At 36.3% G+C, this 21861-nt stretch overlaps 2 protein-coding genes across 2 annotated transcripts in view; both read left to right on the top strand.

Annotated features, from left to right (window-relative positions):
* Nucleotides 1-21861, top strand: part of SPATS2L (spermatogenesis associated serine rich 2 like) — a 1108221-nt gene that overhangs the window by 269135 nt on the left and 817225 nt on the right. The window lies entirely within an intron of this gene.
* On the top strand, nt 14638-15895 carry LOC126932143 (selenide, water dikinase 1-like). The gene has a single exon (XM_050750727.1). The coding sequence runs from the start codon at nt 14638-14640 to the stop codon at nt 15814-15816; it is 1179 nt and encodes a 392-aa protein (XP_050606684.1). The 3' UTR covers nt 15817-15895.

Here is a 21861-nt window from a genome sequence, read left to right as displayed (position 1 = left end):
CCCCAGGTTCTGGTCAGGAGGCTTCTCAATCAATTCAAAGTGTTACAAAGTTCTGCTGGAAATTTCCTTCTCCATGTGGCCTTTTCCCGTCACCTCTGGCTGCCCTCCCAAAGGACCCCTGTGAGGCCAGGCAAAAACGGCTTGCTAGGGGACCCACAGAGTTCCCACGGCTTTTCCTGCTGATTCCTCTACCCCTGTATTTAGCTCGGCTCTCTAAATTGACTCAACTCCAGGTAAGGTCAAAATCTTCTGTAATCTAGGCCTTCCATTTCCCCAGTGGCAGTGTATGTTCGAGGGTGGATGATCTCCCTTTCCCAGTTCTACAGTTTGGACACTCACAGTACATGGGGTGTCTCCTGGGTCCTGCAGGAGCATTCTGATTCCTTCAGGGTGTTTCCTCTCAGGTTTTCTGATTTATTCCTGCAGTCATTCTGGAGCAAAAATTGATGATGTGAATCTCCAAACACTGCTCTGTCCGTCCGCGTCAGAGCTGTAATCTAGTCCTGCCTCCCGTCTGCCATGATCCCCCCTCCTATTTACCTATTTAATTAAGCATTAATCAAATATATAACACTAAATTGGAGTTGAGAGAAAGCAAAAGAATGCTATATAGACTTTGACAGTTGTTACAAGGGCTCAGTGGTTGACAGAAAGGTACTAGAAGGTACAAAGAACAAAGTTCCTTTAATATCAGTAAAGGCTACAAGAACGTAACTATATTAAGATGACCACTCGCTGCCGAATGAAATCGGCTAACAAGGTTATGAATCCTTTTGGGTCCTTCTAGAAGCTCCCTTCGCCATTTTCAGGAAGGTTATAACCTCTAGCACCACTCAGTTGTTCTGTAGTCTCTGACTGTTGAACTGTCTGACTTGCTAGGTGCAAGTGACTGACTGGTGAGCACTTAAGCGCCTTGCCACTGAAGGTATGTTGTGATCCACAATCTGCAATTTTAACATCTCCAGATTTATTTGCACGTGAAAGTCTGAGAAGTATTTCCCTGATTTACTTCTAAGTGCTTACCTGGGAAATGAGTGAATTTAAGGTTGGTTCTCCTGGAGTCATTTCCCCAGCTGACCTCTACGCCCTCCCCAAGCAGGACAAGGCTGCGAAGTCTGCTGAATGTCGTCTCGGCAGTCCTTGTTCTTGAAGAGCACGAAATCTCGTTAAGGAGAAAAAACTTGCCTAAAATAACCCAGTGTCGAAGTTACTGATTTGGTAACAAACATATGATTATTAACATGAGAAATACAGAAAATAGTACCCTAGAAGTTCAAATAAAAGGTACAAGTTTACAGGTAAAAGCTGACACAGATTTTGTTTTTTAAAGTTCTTTCTGAAGAATAGAAACTCAATTCAAGCTCTAAAGCAGTGGTTCTAACTTCAGCATGCATCAGAATTGTCTGGTGCCCCATCCCAGAGTTTTCTATGCAGTTAAGTCTGAGATGGGGGATGAGAATTTGCATTTCTAACAACTTCTCACCCTCACCTCTGCTGACGCTGCCAGTGCAGGAACCACACTTTGAGAACACCTGCTCTAAAGCAGTGGTTTTCAAACAGGGGTGGGGCAAGCAACATTGCTCCCAGGGGACCTTTGACAATGTCCGCAGATATTCTCGGTGGTCACAAAGCGGGGTTGCTCCCAACTGCCAGACCTACTGGCATCTAGTGGATGAAAGACACATTCTACAATGTGCAGGACATCCCTCCACAACAAAAGATTATCTAGCCCAAAATGTCAGTCTGCTGAGATTGAGAAACACTGCTTTAAAGCTCAACCTTGACTGCCCATCAGAAACACCTGGGAAGACTTTAGACATCCTGATATCCAAGCCGCACCCCAGATCATTTAAACCAGAATCTCCAGGATTGGAACCTAGGTGATAAAAGTTTTTAAAGCTCCCCAGATAATTCTAACATGTAGCTGAAGCTGATGAGAATTCTTCTAAAGAATGAAAAATGTGTAACCAGGCAAAACAGCTGAAAATCATGCTGGTTAAAATGTTTGCTTCCAGATTCATTCTCCATTTTTCTTTATTCTCTTCGTCTCCATGAGGCTGTCCAGAAACCGTATTACCCAGGGGCTCCCTTGCCCTCTGGCTTCTGGTTGGACTCAGCCAATAATAGGTACTACCTGGACATTGATGGTGTAAAGGGAGATATAACAGGTTATTATTTTTCCCACTTACTCTGTGTGTTGCCATAATTCTGGCAGTAGTTTTGTTTCTCTATAGCTACATCTATTTGGGGGTGGCTGTTTATTTATTGCTTTAGCTCTCAATGAGGTTCTGGCCACTCCTTATTCTCCTGAGTGCCTTCAGGCCTGGGGTGGCAAAAGTTTGCTGCTGCTGCTAGCTAATGTCTTGGTGCTTCAATATGCATTATTGATTTCTCAGCTCTGCACACATCTCTGTAAATTATCCCTTAAAAGTCACCTCAAAATTCCAAGTGAACGTGCCATCTGTTTCCTGTGCAGTCACATGGGGCTCCATGCTCAGGAAGGCCCCATGCTTGGTTTAATGCTCTTCTGCAACAGTCTTGGAATTCTTAATATATTTGAACAAAAGGTCCTGCATTTTCTCCTTTCAGCGGGCCCTGAAAATTATGTAGTGATCCTGTTGCGAGGATTCTGACTGATATAAAGCTATTCTTGATAGGGAGGAAATGGCATGAATAAGACTTGAAGCTAAAAATGCACTTGCACTATTTGAGGAACATTAAGTGTGGCTGTTTGTGACCTGGCTGGAAAGGACAACCCATCATCACATCTACTGGGAAACATGGTATCCAGAAGAAGCCAAAGAACTCTACGGCAAGACAGCATCACCTGGCTGCAGAGGTACCTAATTTGCCCTAGATGAGGTCATGGTGCTTGCTGGTTTACAAGTAACCAGTTGTGTTTTTTTTGTTTTGTTTTTCGTTTTTGTTTTTTTTTTTTTTACCTAGTTTACTGAGGTATAATTGACAAATAAAATTGTATATATTTAAGGTGTATAATGTGATGATTTGACATACACATATGATGTGAGATAATTACCACAATCAGGTTAATTAACACATCTATCACTTCACAGAATTATGATTTTTTTTGTTTGTGTAGTGACAACACTTGAAATCTACAACACCCAGAAATTTTCAAATTACAATACACTATTGTTAACTATAGTCACCTGCTGTACATCAGATCTCCAAAACTTATTCATCTTATAACTGAACATTTGTACGCTTTGATCAACATCTTCTCATTTCCCCCAAATGATAGGATTTTATTCCTTTTTTATGACTAAATAATATTTCATCGTGTATGTATAAAATTCGTTCATCTGTCTGAACAGACACTTAGGTTGTTTCCCTGTCTTGACTGGTGTGAATAATTCTGCAATGAGCATGGGAGTGTAGATATCTATATTTGACATATAAATTTCATTTTCTTTGGATATATTTCCATGAGTGGAATTGCTTGATCATATGACAGTTCTATTATTAATTTATTGAGAAACCTCTACACTGTTTTCAAAATGGCTATACCAATTTACATTCCCACCAACAGTGCACAAGGTTCTCTTTTCTCCACATCTTCATCAACACATGTATCTCTTGTCTTTTTTTATAGTAGCCATATTAATAGATGTGAGGTAGTACCTCATACGTCATTGTGGTTTTGATTTGCATTTCTCTGTTGATCAGTGATATTGAGCACCTTTTCATGTACCTATTGGCCATTGGTATTGTTGTTATTTTGTTTTGTTTTTTGGTTTTTGATTTTTTTTTTTACCAAGTTGTATGAGTTATTTGTGTATTTTAGATATTAACCACTTACTGGATATATGGTTTGCAGATATTTTCTTTTATTTTATAGGTGGCCTTTTACTTAGTTGTTTCCTTTGCTGTGCAGAAACTTTTAGTTTGATGTGTTTCCACTTGTTTATTTTTACTTTTGTTGCCTATGCTTTTGGTATCATATCCAAAAATCATTGCCAAGATCATTGTCAAGAAGCTTTTTTCCTATGTTTTTGTCTATGAGTTTTATAGTTGCAGGTCTTATGTTTAAGTCTTTAATCTATTTTGAGTTAATTCTTGTGAGTGTTATTAGATAGGGGTCCAATTTCATTTTTTTACATGTGGACATTACAGTTTTCTCAACACAACACCATTTGTTGAAAAGACCATCCTTTCCCCTTGTTATTCTTGATACCGTTATCAAATATTAGTTGACCATATATGCATAAGTTTATTTCTGGGCTAGTACTCCATTGGCCTATGGACAGGATTTATTCCAGGATAAACATGGAATAACTTTATTTTTGATTGTTCTGAGTGTCTGATTTTATGCCAGTAAGATATTGCTTTTACTACTATAGCTATGTAATAGAGTTTGAAAGCAAGAAGTGTGATGATGCCTCCAGTTTTGTTCCTTCTTGAGATTTCTTTGGCTACTCAGGGTCTTTTGTGATTCCATATGAACTTTAAAATTGTTTTTTCTATTTCTGCAAAAAAAAATGCCATTGAAATTTTGATAGGGATTCTATTGAATCTATAGAAAACTTTGGGTAGTATGGGCATTTTAACAGTATTAATTCTTCCAACCCATGAACATGGGATATCTTTCAATTTAATTGTGCCTTCATCAATTTCTTCCATCAATATATTATAGTTTTCAGTGCATATATCTCTTATTTCCTTAATTAAATTTATTCCTAAGTATTTTATGTTTTGATGTTATTATAAATGGAATTCTTTTCTTTAAATATTTTTTAGATATTTTTGTCATTAATGTATAGAAATGCAACTGATTTTGTATCCTGCAACTTTACTGAATTCATTTATTAATTTTAGTTTAGTTTTACATACCAAAGTTGTTTGGTATGGTCTTTAGGATTTCCTATATGTAAAATCATGTTATCTGTAAACAGAATAATTTTACTTCTTCCTTTCTGATTTGGAGGCCTTTTATTTATTTTCCTTGCCGAATTTGTCTGGTGAGAACTTCCAGTACTATGTTGAATAGAATGGATAAGAGTGAGCACTTAAGGGAAATAGCTTTTAGTTTTTCATAGTTGAGTATATAATATTATCTGTGAGTTTTACACGTGTGGCCTTTTATGTTAAGGTGCATTATTTTTATATCAATTTGTTGAGAGGTTTTATCATAAAAATATGTTGAATATTGTCAATGCCTTTTATGCATGTGTTGAGATAATCATGCTTTTTATCCATCATTTTGTTAATATGGTGTATCACATTTATTGATTTGTGTATGTTGAAGCATCCTTGCATTACGGGGATAAATCTCACTTGATCATCGTGTATGATTCTTCTAATGTGCTGTTGAATTTGGTTTGCTAGTATTTTGTCAAAATTGTTTGCACCTATGTTCATCAGGGATATTGACCTGTACTTTTCTTTTCTTGTAATGTCTTTATTTAGCTTTGTTATGGGGATAATACTGGCCTCATAAAATGAGGTTGGAACTGTTTCCTCCTCTTCAATTTTTTAAGAGAATTGAAGAAAACTGGCATCAAGTATTCTTTAAATTTTGGTAGAACTCACCAGTGAAGACTTACGCTCCTGGGCTTTGGCCTGTTGGGAGGTTTGATTACCAATTCAATCTTCTTATTTGTTATTGGTCTGTTCAGGCTTTCTATTTTTTTCGTGATTCTGATTCAGCATCCATAGATCACATGTTTCTAAAAATTTATCCATTTCTTCTGGGTTATACAATTCATTGGTATATAGTTGCTCATAGTGGTCTTTTTTGTATTTCTTTTGGTATCATTTGTAATTTCTCCTCTTTCTTTTGTTCTTTTTACTTATTTGAGTCATCCCTTTTTTTGGTTAGTCTAGGTAAAGATGTATCAATTTTGTTTATTTTTGTTAAAACTAACTCTTCATTTTATTAATCTTTTTCATTGTTTCTCTGTTTTTATGTTATTTATTTCAGCACTAATCTTTATTATTTTCTTTCTTCTGCTAACTTTGGGCTTGGTTTGTTCTTGTTTTTCTAGTTTCTTAAAGTGTAAAGTTAGATGATTTATTTGATATCTTTCTTTTTAAATGTAGGCATTTATAGCTATAAACTTTCCTTTTATTTTTATTTTTTATGTATTTATTTTTTTGAGACGGAGTTTCACTCTTGTTGCCCAGGCTGGAATGCAACAGCGCAATCTCAGCTCATCACCGCCTCTGCCTCCCAGATTCAAGCGATTCTCCTGCCTTAGCCTCCTGAGTAGCTGGGATTACAGGCATGTGCCGCCATGCCCAACTAATTGTGTAGTTTTAGTAGAGATGGGGTTTCACCATATTGGTCAGGCCAGTCTTGAACTCCCGACCTCAGGTAATCTGCCTGCCTCCGTCTCCCAAAGTGCTGGGATTACAGGCGTGAGCTACTGTGCCCGGCTTAAGCTTTCCTTTTAGAACTGCTTTTGCTGCATCCATATATTTCAGTTTGTTGTGTTTTCACTTTTGTTTATCTCATAATAATTTCAACTTCCCTTTTGATTTCTTTTTGACCTATTGGTCGTTCAGGAGCGTGTTGCCTAATTTCCATGGATTTGTGAATTTTCTAATTTTCCTCTTGTTACTGATTTCTAGTTTCCTACCCTTGTGGTCAGAAAAGATACTTGATATGATTTCAGTCTTCTTGAAACATATAATTTATCCTGGAGACTGTCCCATACACACTTGAGAAAAAGGTATACTCTGTTGCTGTGGGATAAAATGTCCTATATATGTCTGTTAGGTCCATTGATTATACAATGGTGTTCAAATCTACCGCTTGCTTATCAATTTTCCTATGTGGTTGATCTATCCATCATTGAGAGTGAGGTATTAAAGTATTCTAGTGTTACTATATTGCTGTTTATTTTTCCTTTTAGTTATTTGTTTTATATAGTTAAGTGTTCTTATGTTTAGTGCAGACATAGTTATAATTGTTGTATATTCTTGATGAGTTGACCCATTTAACATTCTGTGATGATCTATTGTCTCTGGTGACAATTTTTTATTTAAAGGCTACTTTTTTCTAATGTAAGTCTAGCCACCCTACTTTCTTTTGGTTACCATTTGCATGGAATTTATTTTCTACTTTTTTCACCTTTCAGTCTATGCATGTTCTTAAAGCTAAAGTGAGTCTGTTGCAGGCAGCATGTACTTGGATCTTGTGGGGTTTTTTTTCATCCATCTAGCTACTCTATGTCTTTTGAGTGAAGAATTTAATTCATTTATATTTAAAGTAATTATTGCTAGGTAAGGATTTGCTATTGACATTTTGTTAATTGTTTTCTGACTGTTTTGTAATTCCTTTGTACCTTTCATTCTCTCTTGCTGTCTTCCCTTACAATTTGATTACTTTTTGTGGTGACAGGCTCTGATTTCTTTCTCCGAATCTTTTGTGTATATACTACAGGTTTTTTTTATTGTGGTTACCATAAGGCTACATAAAACATTATAGTTATAACAATCAATTTTAAGGTGATAACAACTTCAATTGCATATACAAATTCTGTACTTCCCTTCCACACATATTTCAACTTATTGATGTTACAATGTAAATTTTTAAATATTATGTATCCATTAACAAATTATTGTATAGTTTCAAAAATACATTTGTCTTTTTACTCGTTTACTAGAGTTGAAAGTAGTTTATGCACATTATAATATTGCAGAATTCTGAATTTAACTATACTTTTTTTGTTAATGAGCTTTGTACTTTCATGGTTTTACATTTTTAATTAGCATCCTTTTCTTTCCAGCTTGAAGAACTTCCTTTATTACTTTTTTCCTTTTTTTTTTTTTTTTTTTTTTAAAGAGATGGTGTCTCACTCTGTTGCCCAGACTGGAGTACAGTGGCATGATCTCAGCTCACTGCAATCTCCGCCTCCCAGATTCAAGCAGTTCTCTTGTCTCAGTCTCCTGAGTAGCTAGGATTACAGGCATCTGCCACCACCCCGGATAAAGTTTTTTGTATTTTTAGTAGAGACAGGGTTTCACTATGTTGCCAGGTTGGTCTCAAACTCCTGACCTCAAGTGATCCACCCACCTCAGCATCCCAAAGTGCTGGGATTACAGGCATGAGCCACCACACCTGGTCAATTTTTTTCCTATTATTTTTGAGACAGTCTTACTCTGTTGCCCATGTGAAGTGCAGTGGCATGACCACAGCTCATTGTAGCCTTGATCTCCCAAGCTCAAGTGATCCTCCCACCTCAGACTCCCAATGTGCTAGGGCTACAGGCATGAGCCACTGTACCTGGCATCTTTATTATTTCTTGTAAGTCAAGTCTAGTGGTATTGAATGCCTCCAGTTTTTGTTTGTTTGGTGAAGTCTTTATCTCTCTTTTGTTTCTGAAGAACAACTTTGCCCGATAAAGTATTCTTGGTTGACAGTTTTTCCCCCCTTCAGCACTTTGAATATATCATTCTACTCTGTCCTGGCCTGCAAAGCTTCTGCTGAGAAATTGTCTGATAGTCTTATGGTACTTCCCTTGTATGTGATGTGAGTCAATTTTTTCTTCCTGATTTCAAAATTTTTTCTATCTTTGTCTTTTTGACAACTTAATTATACTGTGTCTCAGTGTATTCCTTTTCTGGTTCAAACTATTTGGGGATTTTTTCACCTTAAAAATCTAGATGTCCATTTCTCTCCCCAAATTTGGGGAGTTTTCAGCCATTTCTGGACTCTGTTTTGTTGTCTATTGGTCTATCGATTTGTCCGTTTTTTCAACAGCACCACACTATCTGGAATACTATAGCTGTATAGTAAGTCTTGAAATTGAGTAGTGTCAGTCCTTTAACTTTGTTCTTCTCCTTCAATATTGAGTCGACTGTTTGAGGCTTTTGCAGCTCCATATAAACTTTAGAATGAGTTTGCTGATATTCATAAAATAACTTGCTGAGATTTTGATTGGGATTGCATTAAACCTATAGATCAAGTTGAAAACAATTGATATATTGATAATATTGAGTCTTTCTATTCATGAGCATGAAATGTCTCTCCATTTTTTAAGTTCTTTTTTTAGTATCTACCAGAGTTTAAAGTTTTCTTCATATAAATCTTATACCTATTTTGTTAGATTTATACTTAACTACCTCATTTTGTGGCATGCTGATATAAATGGCAATGTGGTTTTAATTTCAAATTCCTCTTGTTCATTGCTGGTATATAAGAAAGCAATTGACTTTTGTATATTAACTTTGTATTTTGCAAGCTTTCTATAATCATTTATTAGTTACAGGAGTTTTTGTTGTTGACTCTCAGATTTTTTATGTAAGAAATCATGTTATCTTCAAACAAAGAAAATTTTGTTTAATCCCAATCTTTATAACATTTATTTATTTTCTTTTCTTGTTTAATTGTATTAGCAAGGACTGCCAGTACAATGTTGAAAAGCACTGATTAAAGAGGACATGCTTGCCTTATTCCCAATCTTAGTCACCATTAAGTATAATGTTAGATATAGGTTTTTGTAGCTATTCTTTACCAAGCTGAGGAAATTCCCACTCTATTCCTAGTTTGCTGAGAATTTTTATAATGAATGGGGGTTAAATTTTTATCAAATGCTTTTTCTGAACCTATTAATATGATCATGTGATTTTTTTTCTTTTTCTTTTTGATGTGATAAATTACATTAATTGGTTTTCAAATGTTAAACCAGCCTTGCATACATGGGATAAATTCCACTTGGTTATGCTGTATATTTCTTTTTTTTTATTATTGAGTTCAATTTGCTAATATTTTGTTGAGGAGTTTTGCATTTACAAATTCATGAGAGGTACTGGTCTGCAGTTTTCCTTTCTTGTAATGTCTGTGTGATTTTTGTCTCAGGGTAATGCTGGTCTCATAGAAAGAGTATTCCCTCTGTTTCTCTCCTTAGGAAGAGATTGCAGAAAATTGGTGTAATTTCCTTCTTAAATATTTGGTAGAATTCACCAGTGAACACATCTGTCATGGTAGGTTCATGACAGATGAGTCATTTCTCTTTTTTAGAATATTATTATTGATTTAACTTCTTTAATAGCTATAGACTAGATTGTCTATTTCTTCATGTTTGGGTTTTGAAAACTTGTGTCTTTCAATAGATGGGTCTGTTTCATCTAGGTTATCAATTTTGTGGGTATAGAGTTGATCATAATATTTATTTATTATCATTTTAATTATCATTTTAATGTCTATGAGGTCTGTAATGATGTTTCTTCTTTCATTTTTGATACTAATATTTGTGTCTTCCTTCTTTTTTTATTAGCCTGGCTAGAGGCTTATCAATTGTACTGATCTTTTAAAAAAAATCCAGCTTCTGACATTTTGCTTCTGGCTTTGATGGTTTTTCTCTGTTGATTTCGTGGGTTTTAAATTTCACTGGCTTCTGCACTTGTTTTTTACTATTTCTGCTTACTTTGCATTTAGTTTTCTATTCTTTTCCTAGTTTCCTAAGGTGGAGGCTTCGATTATTGAACCTTTCCTTTTTCTAATATATGCTTTCAATGCTATAAATTTCCTTCTAAGCACTGCTTTCACTTCATTCCCCAAATTGTGATAAATTGTATTTTCATTTTCATTTAGTTCAAAATATCTTTAAAATTCTCTTGAAATTTTTTCTTTGGCCATGTGTTATTTAGAAACATGTTGCTTAATCTTCAAGTATTTTGGGATTTCCCAGCTACCTTTTTGTTATCAATTTCTAGTTTAATTACACTGTGGTCTGAGGGCAGACATTTTTTAATTTCTGTAATTTTAAATTTCTTAAGGTGTGTTTTCAATGGCCCAGAATTTTATCTATCTTGATAAATGTCCCATGTGAATTTAAGAAAAATGTGTAAACTGTTGTTGTTGGATGTAGTAGTCTATAGATGTCAATTATATACAGTTGACTGATGGGGCTGTTGAGTTAAACTATGTCCTTATTGATTTTCTGCCTTCTGGATCTGTTCATTTCTGACAGAGTGTTAAAGTCTGTAAGTGCAAGAGTGAATTCATCTATTTTTCCTTGCAGTTCTATCAGTTTTTGTCTCACATATTTTGACAATCTGTTGTCATATACGTTAAAGTTTTTATATCTCCTTGCAGAACTGACCTCTTTATCATTATATAATGCCCCTCTTTATCCCTGGTAACTTTCCTTGCTCTGAAGTCTGCTCTGTCTGAAATTAATATAGCTACTTTTACTTTTTAAATTAATATCAGCATGGTATATTTATATTCCTTCTTTTATTTGTAATCTATATATCTCTTTGTATTTAAAGTGGAATTCTTGCAGACAACGTGTAGTTAGGTCTTTTTTTTTAAATCTACTTGTCAATCTCTGCCATTTAATTGGTTTATTTAGACTATTGACACTTAAAGTGATTATTAATATGGTTGGATTAATAGCTACGATATTTTTACTTTTTTCTATCTGTTGCCATTTTTCTTTGTTTTTATTTTTGTCTTCACAGTTTTTCTGCCTTTTGTTGTTTTAATTCAGCATGTTATATAATTCCATCTTCTCTCCTTTCTTAGCATATTATTCATGCTTCGTCATGCTTTTTTTTTTTTTCTCTTTTAGTGGTTGTCTTAAAGTGTGCAATATACATTCACAACAAATCTAAGCCCACTTTAAAAAAACACTACACGACTTCAGCATCATGCAATTTCTTTTTTTTTCTTACTGTTTTTTGAAACAGGGTCTTGCTCTGTCACAAGTTCTTTGTAATAACAGGATATTTCCAATTCTTCCCTTCTCTCCCTTGCCTCATTGCTGTCATTCATTTTACTTATATGTAAACATATATATATCTATAAAATTGAATACATTGTTGATATTATTTTGAACAAATTTTTGTGTTAGATTAAGAATAAGTAAAATGAAAGTTTCTATTTTACTTTCACTTACACATCTCCCCATGCTGTTCCTTTCTTTATGTCGATTTAAATTTCTGACGTATATAATTTTTCTTCTCTCTAAATAACTTTTCTTAACATTTCTTGCAAGGCAGGTATATTTGCAGCAAATGTCCTCATTTTTGTTTTGCTGAGAAATTATTGATTTTTCTTTCAGTTTTGGGAATAATTTTATAGGGTACAAAATTCAGGGTTGATGGTTTTTTTATTTAACTCTTTGAATGTTTCACTCCGCTCTCTTCTTGCTTGTATACTTTTCAGGGAGATAGATACAATTCTTAGCTTTGCTCCTCTCTAGGTAAGGTGTTTTTCCTCTTTGGCTTCTTTCAAAAAATTTAAAAAACCTTTGATTCTCTGAAATTTGAATATAAAATGCCCAGATTTTGTTTGGCAATTATTCTGCTTAATGTTTTCTGTGATTCCTGGATCTATGGTTTGGCATCTGACATTAATCTAAAGAAACTCTCAGTCATTATTGCTTCCAGTATTTCTTCTGTTCCTTTTCTCTTTCTTCTCCATCTGGTATTTGCATTAAACAAATGGTATACCTTTTTTTAGTTGTCCTACAGTCCTTGGATATTCTGTTCTGTTTTTTCAGTCTCTTTTCTCTTTGCTTTTCTGTTTTGGGAGTTTCTGTTGTCATATGTCTTCAAGTTCACAGATTATTTCCTCAGGAATATCCAGTCTACTAATAAGCCCATGAAAAGCATTTTTCATTTCTGTTACAGTATTTTTTTTATCTCTAGTACATCTTTTTACTCTTTCTTAGAATTTCCATCTCTCTGCTTACCTTATTTACCTGTTCTTGTACGTTGTCTCCTTTATCCATTAAAGCTCTTAGCACACTAGTAATTATTTGTTTTAATTCCTGGTTAAATATCAACATTTCTGATGTATCTAACTCTGGTTCTGATGCTTGTCAGTCTCTTCAAACCATACTTGTTGCCTTTTTGGATACCTTATAATTTTTCTGTTAAAAAGTAGACATGATATGTGAGGTAAAATGATGTACAGGGTAAATAGGTCTTTGATAATGTGGTAGTAAGGCAAAGTGGTTTTCTATATTCCCATGATTAGTTATCAGTCTTTTAGGGTGCCTGTGCCCCTGAACTATGAGCTTTATCAGTGCTTCTCAGTTTTCTCCCTTCTCCCTGTGAGACAGGATGGGTAAAAAAAGTTGGAGTTGGGTATTTCTCCTTTTCCATGTGGAAAACTGGAGTTGGGCATTTCTCTTCCCCTTGGTGGTTAAGGCTCTGATTAAACCCCAACACATTCGGGTCTGATGAAATAGTTTCTCCTGAGGACAGGCCTTGTTAAGAATAGAATATGGAAGTTTCTGTTTGTGGGTGTCTATTCTAGTAAATTGTGATTCTCTGTGTTCCCCTGCTGGTCTTTCCAATTTTGAAGTTTTCCCTGTGTCCTCACTCCTCTTACAGATACAAGAAGAGTTGTTGGTTTTTTAGAATCTTCAGCTTTTTACTTCTTTTGCTTATTTTAACAAGAATAATAATACCAAGTGTCAGCAAGTGTCAGTGAAAGTAAAAAATGATGCAACCACTTTAGACAAACAATTTCACAGTTTCTTATAAAGTTGAATATACACTTATCAAAGAACCCATCAATTTCACTTTTAGGTACTTACCCAAGAAAAATGAAACCTATGTTCTCACAAAGACCAGTGCATAAATGTTCATAGTAGCTTTATTCATAATAACCAAAAGTTGTGAGCAGCCTAAATGTAACCTACTGACACATGCAACACAAATGAATCTGAAAACATGATGCGGTGTGAAAGAAGTCAGACACAAAAGAGTACACACTTTGTAATTGAATTTATATCAAATTCTACAACAAACAAAATTAATCTACTGCGGTGTAAAGTAGATCAGTGTTTTCCTAGGGTCTGTAGGGGAGGGGGTTGACTGCAAAGGGACATGAAGAAACTTTCTGGGTGATGTGGATGTTCCATATCCTGATTGTGGTGATGGTAGTTCCACAGACATACACATTTGTCAAACTTATCTAAATGTAAGCTTAAAATGGATGCATTTTATTCATGTAAATTATACCTTGATAAAGTTGATTTTTTAAAAAAGTAAGTTCTTATGGTAACTGAGAGACTATGACAATAATCTAATTATCCAAACCACTGTGATATGCTCAAGTCCAACTTACCAATGATAAATTAACCCCTTATGCTTGAGGAAGGCATTTAAGTACCCAGCTTCCCTTATTAATGATCTGAAATATCTTCCTACAATAATACCATCAGGAAAATAAATATAAATTCTTCTATTCCTTGGTGTATTTGAAAGTAGTAGCATTTATTAAGTCTGAAAGAGAAATGAATGTAAAGCATTTAAAAATTACTTTCTTTATGTTTTAAATATGCTGCATTATGTTGAATGGCCTTTAAACACAAAACCCAGCACATGAGAAGTTCCAAAGTGTCATCTAGGTCTTCACTTCTGGGTCTGCTTTCAGTTGTTACAGAAAATTGTCTACATTTGGGGAGCGCGGCGGCTTGGCGAGCCCCCTCGGTGACCAAGCTCCGGGCCCCAGCCGCCGCTGGGCGCGGCATTTTTATTCAAGCGACGCTAAGGGAGCCCGGCTGCGCCCGGTGCATTGTGGGAGAAGCCCGCGGCCTGTTTTCAGGAGGAGGCGGAGGGCGCAAAGCGAGCTGGTGGATCCATAAAGAATTCTGCCAACCCCCAGAGGGAGGGGAGGGGCTGAGCTGTGAGGCGAGCGGGGACCCAAGAACTATGTGTACATGGGAGTCCTTCAACCCAGAAAGTTACGAATTGGACAGGAGCTTCTGGCTAACCAGACTCACTGAAATGAAGGGCACAGGCTGGAAAGTGTCCCAAGATGTCCTACAAAAATTGCTGAAATCTTTACAGGTGAACCATTTCCAAGAAGATAAGCAGTTTCTGGGAGCCGTTATGCCAAGGCTTGACATTAGAATGGACACTTGTGTCATTCCTTTGAGGCACGGTGGGCGTTCCTTGGTTCAAACCACAGATTACATTTACCCGATCGTAGAAGACCCTTACATGACGGGCAGGATAGCAAGTGCCAGTGTCCTCAGTGACTTCTATGCAGTGGGGGTCATGGAATGTGACAATATGCTGATGCTCCTTGGAGTCAGTAATAAAATCACTGACAGGGAAGGGGATAAAGTGATGCCTCTGATTAACCAAGGTTTTAAAGATGCAGCTGAAGAAGCAGGAACGTCTGTAACCAGCGGCCAAACAGTACTAAACCCCTGGATTGTCCTGGGAGGAGTTGCTACCACTGTCTGCCAGCCCAGTGAATTTATCATGCCAGACAATGCAGTGCCAGGAGACGTGCTGGTGTTGACAAAACCCCTGGGGACACAGGTGGCAGTGGCTGTGCACCAGTGGCTGGATATTCCTGAGAAATGGAATAAGATTAAACTAGTGTTCACTCAAGAAGATATAGAGCTGGCCTACCAGGAGGCCATGATGAACATGGGGAGGCTCAACAGGACAGCTGCAGGACTCATGCACACGTTCAATGCCCACGCGGCCATGGACATCATGGGCTTTGGGATTTGGGGCCACACGCAGAACCTGGCCAAGCAGCAGAGAAACGAAGTGTCGTTTGTAATTCACAGCCTCCCAGTACTTGCCAAGATGGCCGTGGTGAGCAAGGCATGCGGAAACATGTTCGGCCTCATGCATGGGACCTGCCCAGAGACCACAGGCAGCCTTCTGATCTGTTTACCATGTCAGCAAGCAGCTCGGTTCTGTGCAGAGATAAAGTCCCCCAAATATGGTGAAGGCCACCAAGAATGGATTATTGGGATTGTAGAGAAGGGCAACTGCACAGCCAGCATCATAGACAAACCCGGGATCATCGAGGTCGCACCACAAGTGGCCCCTCAAAATGTGAATCCCACATCCGGGGCCACCTCTTAATCTAGACAGAAATAGCTGTTTGGTTTTGTTTTTAAATAGATCTATTTCCTTTATCATCACTTCAATTAAAGACTATAAACAACAGAAATCTCATTGTGTCTACATATCAGGTGACCTTATGTCGGTTTGTAAGTGGATACAATTAATAAAATAAAATCCATTGCTTTTTTTCCCTGTTACATTAACTGAAGATGCACCTAATCTTGAGGCAGCTTCTGAGTTGAGAATTATATTGTTATCCAATACTGTTCATTCATTTTGAATCTTTAGACACTTACCTCTTGCTGCATAGGCTCTTTTTAAAATTGCTTTCACATAGCACAGACATTACCAGTAGTCGTGTCAAATAGCAGTTGGTATATAGATCCCATTTGATGTATATTTATCATGTCTGATTTTTTTATTTTTTTAAGCATCTTGAATGGTTTTCTGTAGAGACAGCATTGGTAAGTGGCATATGACGATATCCCAGTTATAAAAGGGTTGCATGATTTCTTTGAATGTTTGATTTGGAAAAGCCTAGTCTTATCTCTCAAGAGCATCTTGGACCCAGAACATTCTCCCATAGTGCATTCAGTTCAACATGGCAAGTGCTTCACTGCTTGGAGAACACTTTGAAGAGACAAAAAAGAAATCTTATTTCTTTTTTTGTAGACTTCCTGATATTTACAGTAACATCACTAGCTGTTTTCTTTATCGATAGCAAAAAAGAATACTCTTTGCAATGTAATTAGATGTTCTATAGTGCTACAAGGAATTGCCTTCTGAAAGGAGGTTCATGTATAATACTCATTTACAATTCAATATACAATTACACAAATAATTTTAAAATATAATCAATAATAAAGACTGTTCTGTGGATGGTAGTGTTTAATACATTTTCTATTTTGTACAGTGATTTCAGGCCTTTTGTTTTCTTGAAATCAGCAGATAGTTAGCCTAATTCTTAGCATTATTTTGTCCTTTGCACCAGTAATTTTTTGTGCACACTTTTTGTGATCTGTGTTAAAAACCTGCATTGCCAACATTGCAGCTCCAACTTAAACTTGTTATTCAAATAAATATTTAATTTTTAAATTGCTCTTGTATAAGCAGATGACCCTTTTAGTATTATTTTAGAAGCATTGTGAGGATTTTGCCTAAAATACAATTTATTGGGAAAAACTAGATTTTAGTTTCATAAAACTTTTAAGTCTTTCATGGGACCTATATTTTCCTGAATTAATGTAGTTCTAGAATAAATAGGCAATCTTGAAAGGTGTTACCTGTGTTTCATAAAGCGGAGGCTTCCTTATATTTTAACCTACTAAGCAATTGAGGGATTCCTGTCATTAAGCACAAGGGCAGTGGATCCTCAAGTGCCTGTCTTCATCAGAGAAAAAACAGCACATTCTGCACGTTTCTGGTGCTTCCTGCTCACAGGCACCAAAGCCGCACACGTAAACTGACTTCTTGCCAAAGGAAATGATCCCCTGGGAAGAGGGAGCTCCTGGAAGAGGCTTTAACTCAGACGTGCCCTCCTCCAGGAACCAGCGGGCAGGGCAGCCTTTATGCATGTGTAACTGGACCTTCAGCCAAAAGCATGGTGTGCAGCATGGAAGAGCCTTCTATGGAACTGAAATTGACTGGACATTTTATAGGAATTGATACAGATGTTGGTCCTCAAAAGCTACAAACCAGTGGTCTGCAAAATAAAATGTGTTGGAAACCTCTGAGTAAGAGAAAAAAAAAAAGAAAGAAAATTGCCTACATTTTTTATTTCAGAGTTTATGAAACTGTACACATTCTATTCACAATTTTGTGGGGGTAAAACATATGAGCCCAATAAGAATGACTTTTACTTAAATAATAAAGGATTCATTGAAAATTATTAACAATAACATATAATATTTTGATACTATACAAGAAAAAGAACAACCCAACAATTAAAACATACTCTTGGGTTTTAAATATTAGCCTCAAAAGATAAGATATTGTTACCATCTTATGCAAACAAATCTTATCATTTCCTTGGACATATCCTGAGTAGAATACAAACCCTTATGGTACCATCTAATAGGGTTTAAGATTTTAACACCAAAATATATTCTTTGTTCATTAAAATTTTATAACAAAACAACATTCTTTTCAAAAGGATTCAATCATAAAAAGGAAAGGAGACAGGCTGGGAAACACGGTGAAAACCCATCTCTACAAAAAATACAAAAATTAGCTGGGTGTAGTGGCACACACCTGTATTCCCAGTGACTTGGGAGGCTGACGGGGGAGGATCACCTGAGCCCAGGAGGTCAAGACTGCAGTGAGCCGTGATTGTGCAACTACACTCCAGTCTGGGTGACAGTGAAACTCTGTCACAAAAAAAAAAAAAAGAAGAAGAAGAAGAAGAAAGAAGAAGAAAAATAAAGAAGAAGGAAGAAGGAGAAGAAGGAGAACCGAAAGAGGAGAAAAATCTCACCCAGAATGTCAGTTTTGGGATTATGTTCTAGTGACCTGAATCTGTATATTCATCAGCAGAGACGTGACTCCCATGGTTTGTTTTGCAGATAGCTGTAAAGTAATTACACAAATTGCACCAAGTTCTTTCCAGATGAACTGAACACTTAGAACTAGAAAGTGTTGCCAATTTGATCAGAAATTAGATGTGATTCTGAGATTTCAAGAAAATTGCAGAAATATGATTTTTGAGATTTTGAGAAAATAATTCTTCTCTTCTTCAAGCCGTACAATGGGATCTATAGACAAAGCAAACTCTTCCATCCATACGGAAGAATGTTATCTCTAAGACTTTTGAATATCTATGTTTGAATTATATATAATCAGGAAACTCAGGGCTTATCTTCCTTCAAAACTCCTCCACTAAAATAGAATGATTTACTGGAAAGTTACTTGCCATATTCCGCATCTTCAAAGACAAGATCTCCTTTATTTCTCTACCACAAATTGTTCTTTAGAATTTTTCATTGTATCAATATAAATTGATGCCAGTCATCACTACACGAAAGATCAAACTGCAACCTCTGCAGAAGTCCAAGGAACAGGATTCCCACAGGGAGAGACAGATATGCTAATGTGCTCTTCAGTGACTGACGGACTGTGTTGTCTGTTTAAAAAAAAAAAAAAAGTACTATAATTGAACAAGCCCCCAGAGCATTAAAAAAAACTGCAAAAATAAATATAAGGAGAGTAACTAACAAATTTAAAAATATATAATCAATAAAGATCGGTGAATATGGTAGCATACATAGATAAAACTACATTTTCAACTATTTTTAAAATGTTTTCCATTTGGCAGAACCCCAAATGGGCTTTGCCAAGCACTTTTTCTTCTTAATTTTTAAATGCGTATGTATTTCAAGGAAAATTTAATCCATATGTTCTTCTCTCATTTACACAATTTATCAAAATGTTGCTTTGAATGAGCCATTTAATGTCTAAGAAAACTGAAGAACACTTCTTTTTCCCCCCAACACAAGATTTTAGCTTTTTTCTTCCTGAATTAAATAAGTGTTCAGTACTACTTACAGAGCTAATTGAAAAATATTCAATTCTGCTTCAATATTCAGAACCAAAAGTCTAATAAAATTCAAAATAACAGAAAAGCATAAAATCCATTATAATACTATACTTTTAAAGCTTCAAAAAGCCTCCATTATTCACATGGTTCCTATAAATCACAGAATATTAGAACTTAAAGATATCTTAGAAATGACACTTTTTTTTCTCTCACTTTAAAAACTAGGAAACTGAGTCCCCAAAAAGCTAAAGAATATGCCAGAAATCACAAAACTGATTAATAGCAGAGCCAAGGCATGTGTCTTCCGATTGGAGTTACCTCTTTGGTTTTTTTAAATTTTAATTATGATTTTATTCTATAACATATAAAAGTGTCAGCATAATACTAGATTATGAAAAAACAGTGAAGCTCATTTCTGCATAAAATTTACTCGCCTGCTTCCAATAGCCTGGACAACCAGTAGGCTAGGAATCAATGGCCCAATTCACCATATATTCCTAATCATATCTATCTTTACTATGTCCACAAAAGGAAGTGATGAATCTGTTTAAAAGAAAAATTAAGTCCAAGTACACTCTCAACCCTTACCAACAAGATGCTACAGGAAAACACGCTGATTATGTGTTAACTGGTAAGAATATTTCTTCTTCCCTTCCTTATCCTCTCCTTCCTTCTACTTCTCTTTCCAGAGGGAATCATTCTGGGATACACAGAAACCTGGGGATGGGCATGCCATGAAGTCTGGAGGGGCTCAGTAATGACATGAGCCCGTGGGATGGGATCAAGATAGACCTTTGCTTCACCCTCTGTCACCAGTGTCTTTAGACACACCAGTTTCTTCAGGTAGGGAAAAAGGCACTCAGGAATAAAAGACTGCTATCCCCAGGGAAATGAAAGTAGAGAACAGGCTGGGCACGGTGGCTCATGCTTGTAATATCAGCACTTTGACAGGCCGAGGCAGGCGGATTACCTGAGGTCAGAGTTCAAGACCAGCGTGGCTAACTTGGTGAAACTCCGTCTCTACTAAAAATACAAAACAAAAAAAATAGCTGGGGGTGGTGGTACACACTTGTAATCCCAGCTACTCAGGAGGCTGAGGCAGGAGAATCACTTGAACCAGGGAGGCGGAGGTTGCAGTGAGTCAGATTGTGCCATTTGCACATCAGCCTGGGCGACAGGAGTGAAACTTCGTCTAAAAAAAAAATAGAAGAAAGAAAGAAAGAGAGAGAGAGAGAGAGAGAAAGAGAGAGAGAGAAAGAAAGAAAAGAAAGAAAGAAAGAAAGAAAGAAAGAAAGAAAGAAAGAAAGAAAGAAAGAAAGAAAGAAAGAAAGAAAGAAAGAAAAGAAAGAAAGAAAGAAAGAAAGAAAGAAAGAAAGAAAGAAAGAAAGAAAGAAAGAAAGAAAGAAAGAAAGAAAGGAGGAGAGAGAGAGAGGAAGGAAGGAAGGAAGGAAGGAAGGAAGGAAGGAAGGAAGGAAGGAAGGAAGGAAGGAAGGAAGGAAGGAAGGAAGGAAGGAAAAGAAAAGAAAAGAAAGAAAGAAGAGAACAGAGAGGATTATGGCTTCTTTTTGTCAGGTCAGGAGGCAGTCATAAACTACAGACCACAAATCACAATCAAAAGAACTTTGTAAGGTCCTGTTACCTTGCAACTAACTAATGTTTAGATTGTGTTACTCTGTTTTGTAGCAGTAATTACCAACAAAACCCTATTTTTTCTAATGTGATGGGAAAGGGCATATAGCATTTGCCTGCCTTTCAGGAGTAACAAAGGAGAAATCTGGGAGAAACCAAAACGACGTGATGCAGAGCAGCTCAGTCACTTCCTTGTGATTTAACCTGCGGAAGTTACTTAACCTGCCTCTCAGTTTCCTCATCTATAAATATGGAATAATATAGGACCTACTTCATAAGGATTAGCAAAACAATGCATGTAAAGCACTAAAGACAGTGTTTGCATATAACAAGGGTTCAATAAAAATAATTGTGGTTGCTCCATCATCTTTTTAAACTAAAATAGGAAAACCAGCTGAATTTCTAGGACTTGCGGCAAATAAAGAAAAAACACACACAGGAAGATAATTTAGGACAGATAAGGAAGGACCCCTGAGTCTAAGCAATCAAAGAGCTATTATAGATTTGCTGAACTGTGATTATAAACTCAACTGTATGCTCTAAACGAAAAACAAGGACTCAATTAATGGTACTATAGCACATGCCCATGTTACACATACATGTGGCATTTGAAAAATGGTCCCATTGCCTTTTTCTGTCTTGACATCCAACTGTCAAAAATAACTTCATATATTCAATTATTGGACAGCCATTAGAATCCAATGTAAAACACTTACAAGTCTCCTCAGAACTCTTGGTTTTAGAAATGGTAGCTTTGGCAGTAACCTTAATGATGTGATACCTTGGCCCAGGGTGGTGGCTCACACCTGTAATCCCAGCACTTTGGGAGGCTGAGGATGGCAGATCATGAGGTCAGGGGTTTGAGACCAGCCTGACCAACATGGTGAAGCCCCGTCTCTACT

Source organism: Macaca thibetana, chromosome 12, assembly GCF_024542745.1.
Source record: "Macaca thibetana thibetana isolate TM-01 chromosome 12, ASM2454274v1, whole genome shotgun sequence".
NCBI lineage: Eukaryota > Metazoa > Chordata > Mammalia > Primates > Cercopithecidae > Macaca > Macaca thibetana.
This window is presented reverse-complemented; position numbering and strand designations above follow the sequence as displayed.

Bases quoted from the DNA above. Each gene is read 5' to 3' on its own strand.
- LOC126932143 (XM_050750727.1), top strand. From the start codon at position 14,638: ATGTGTACATGGGAGTCCTTCAACCCAGAAAGTTACGAATTGGACAGG.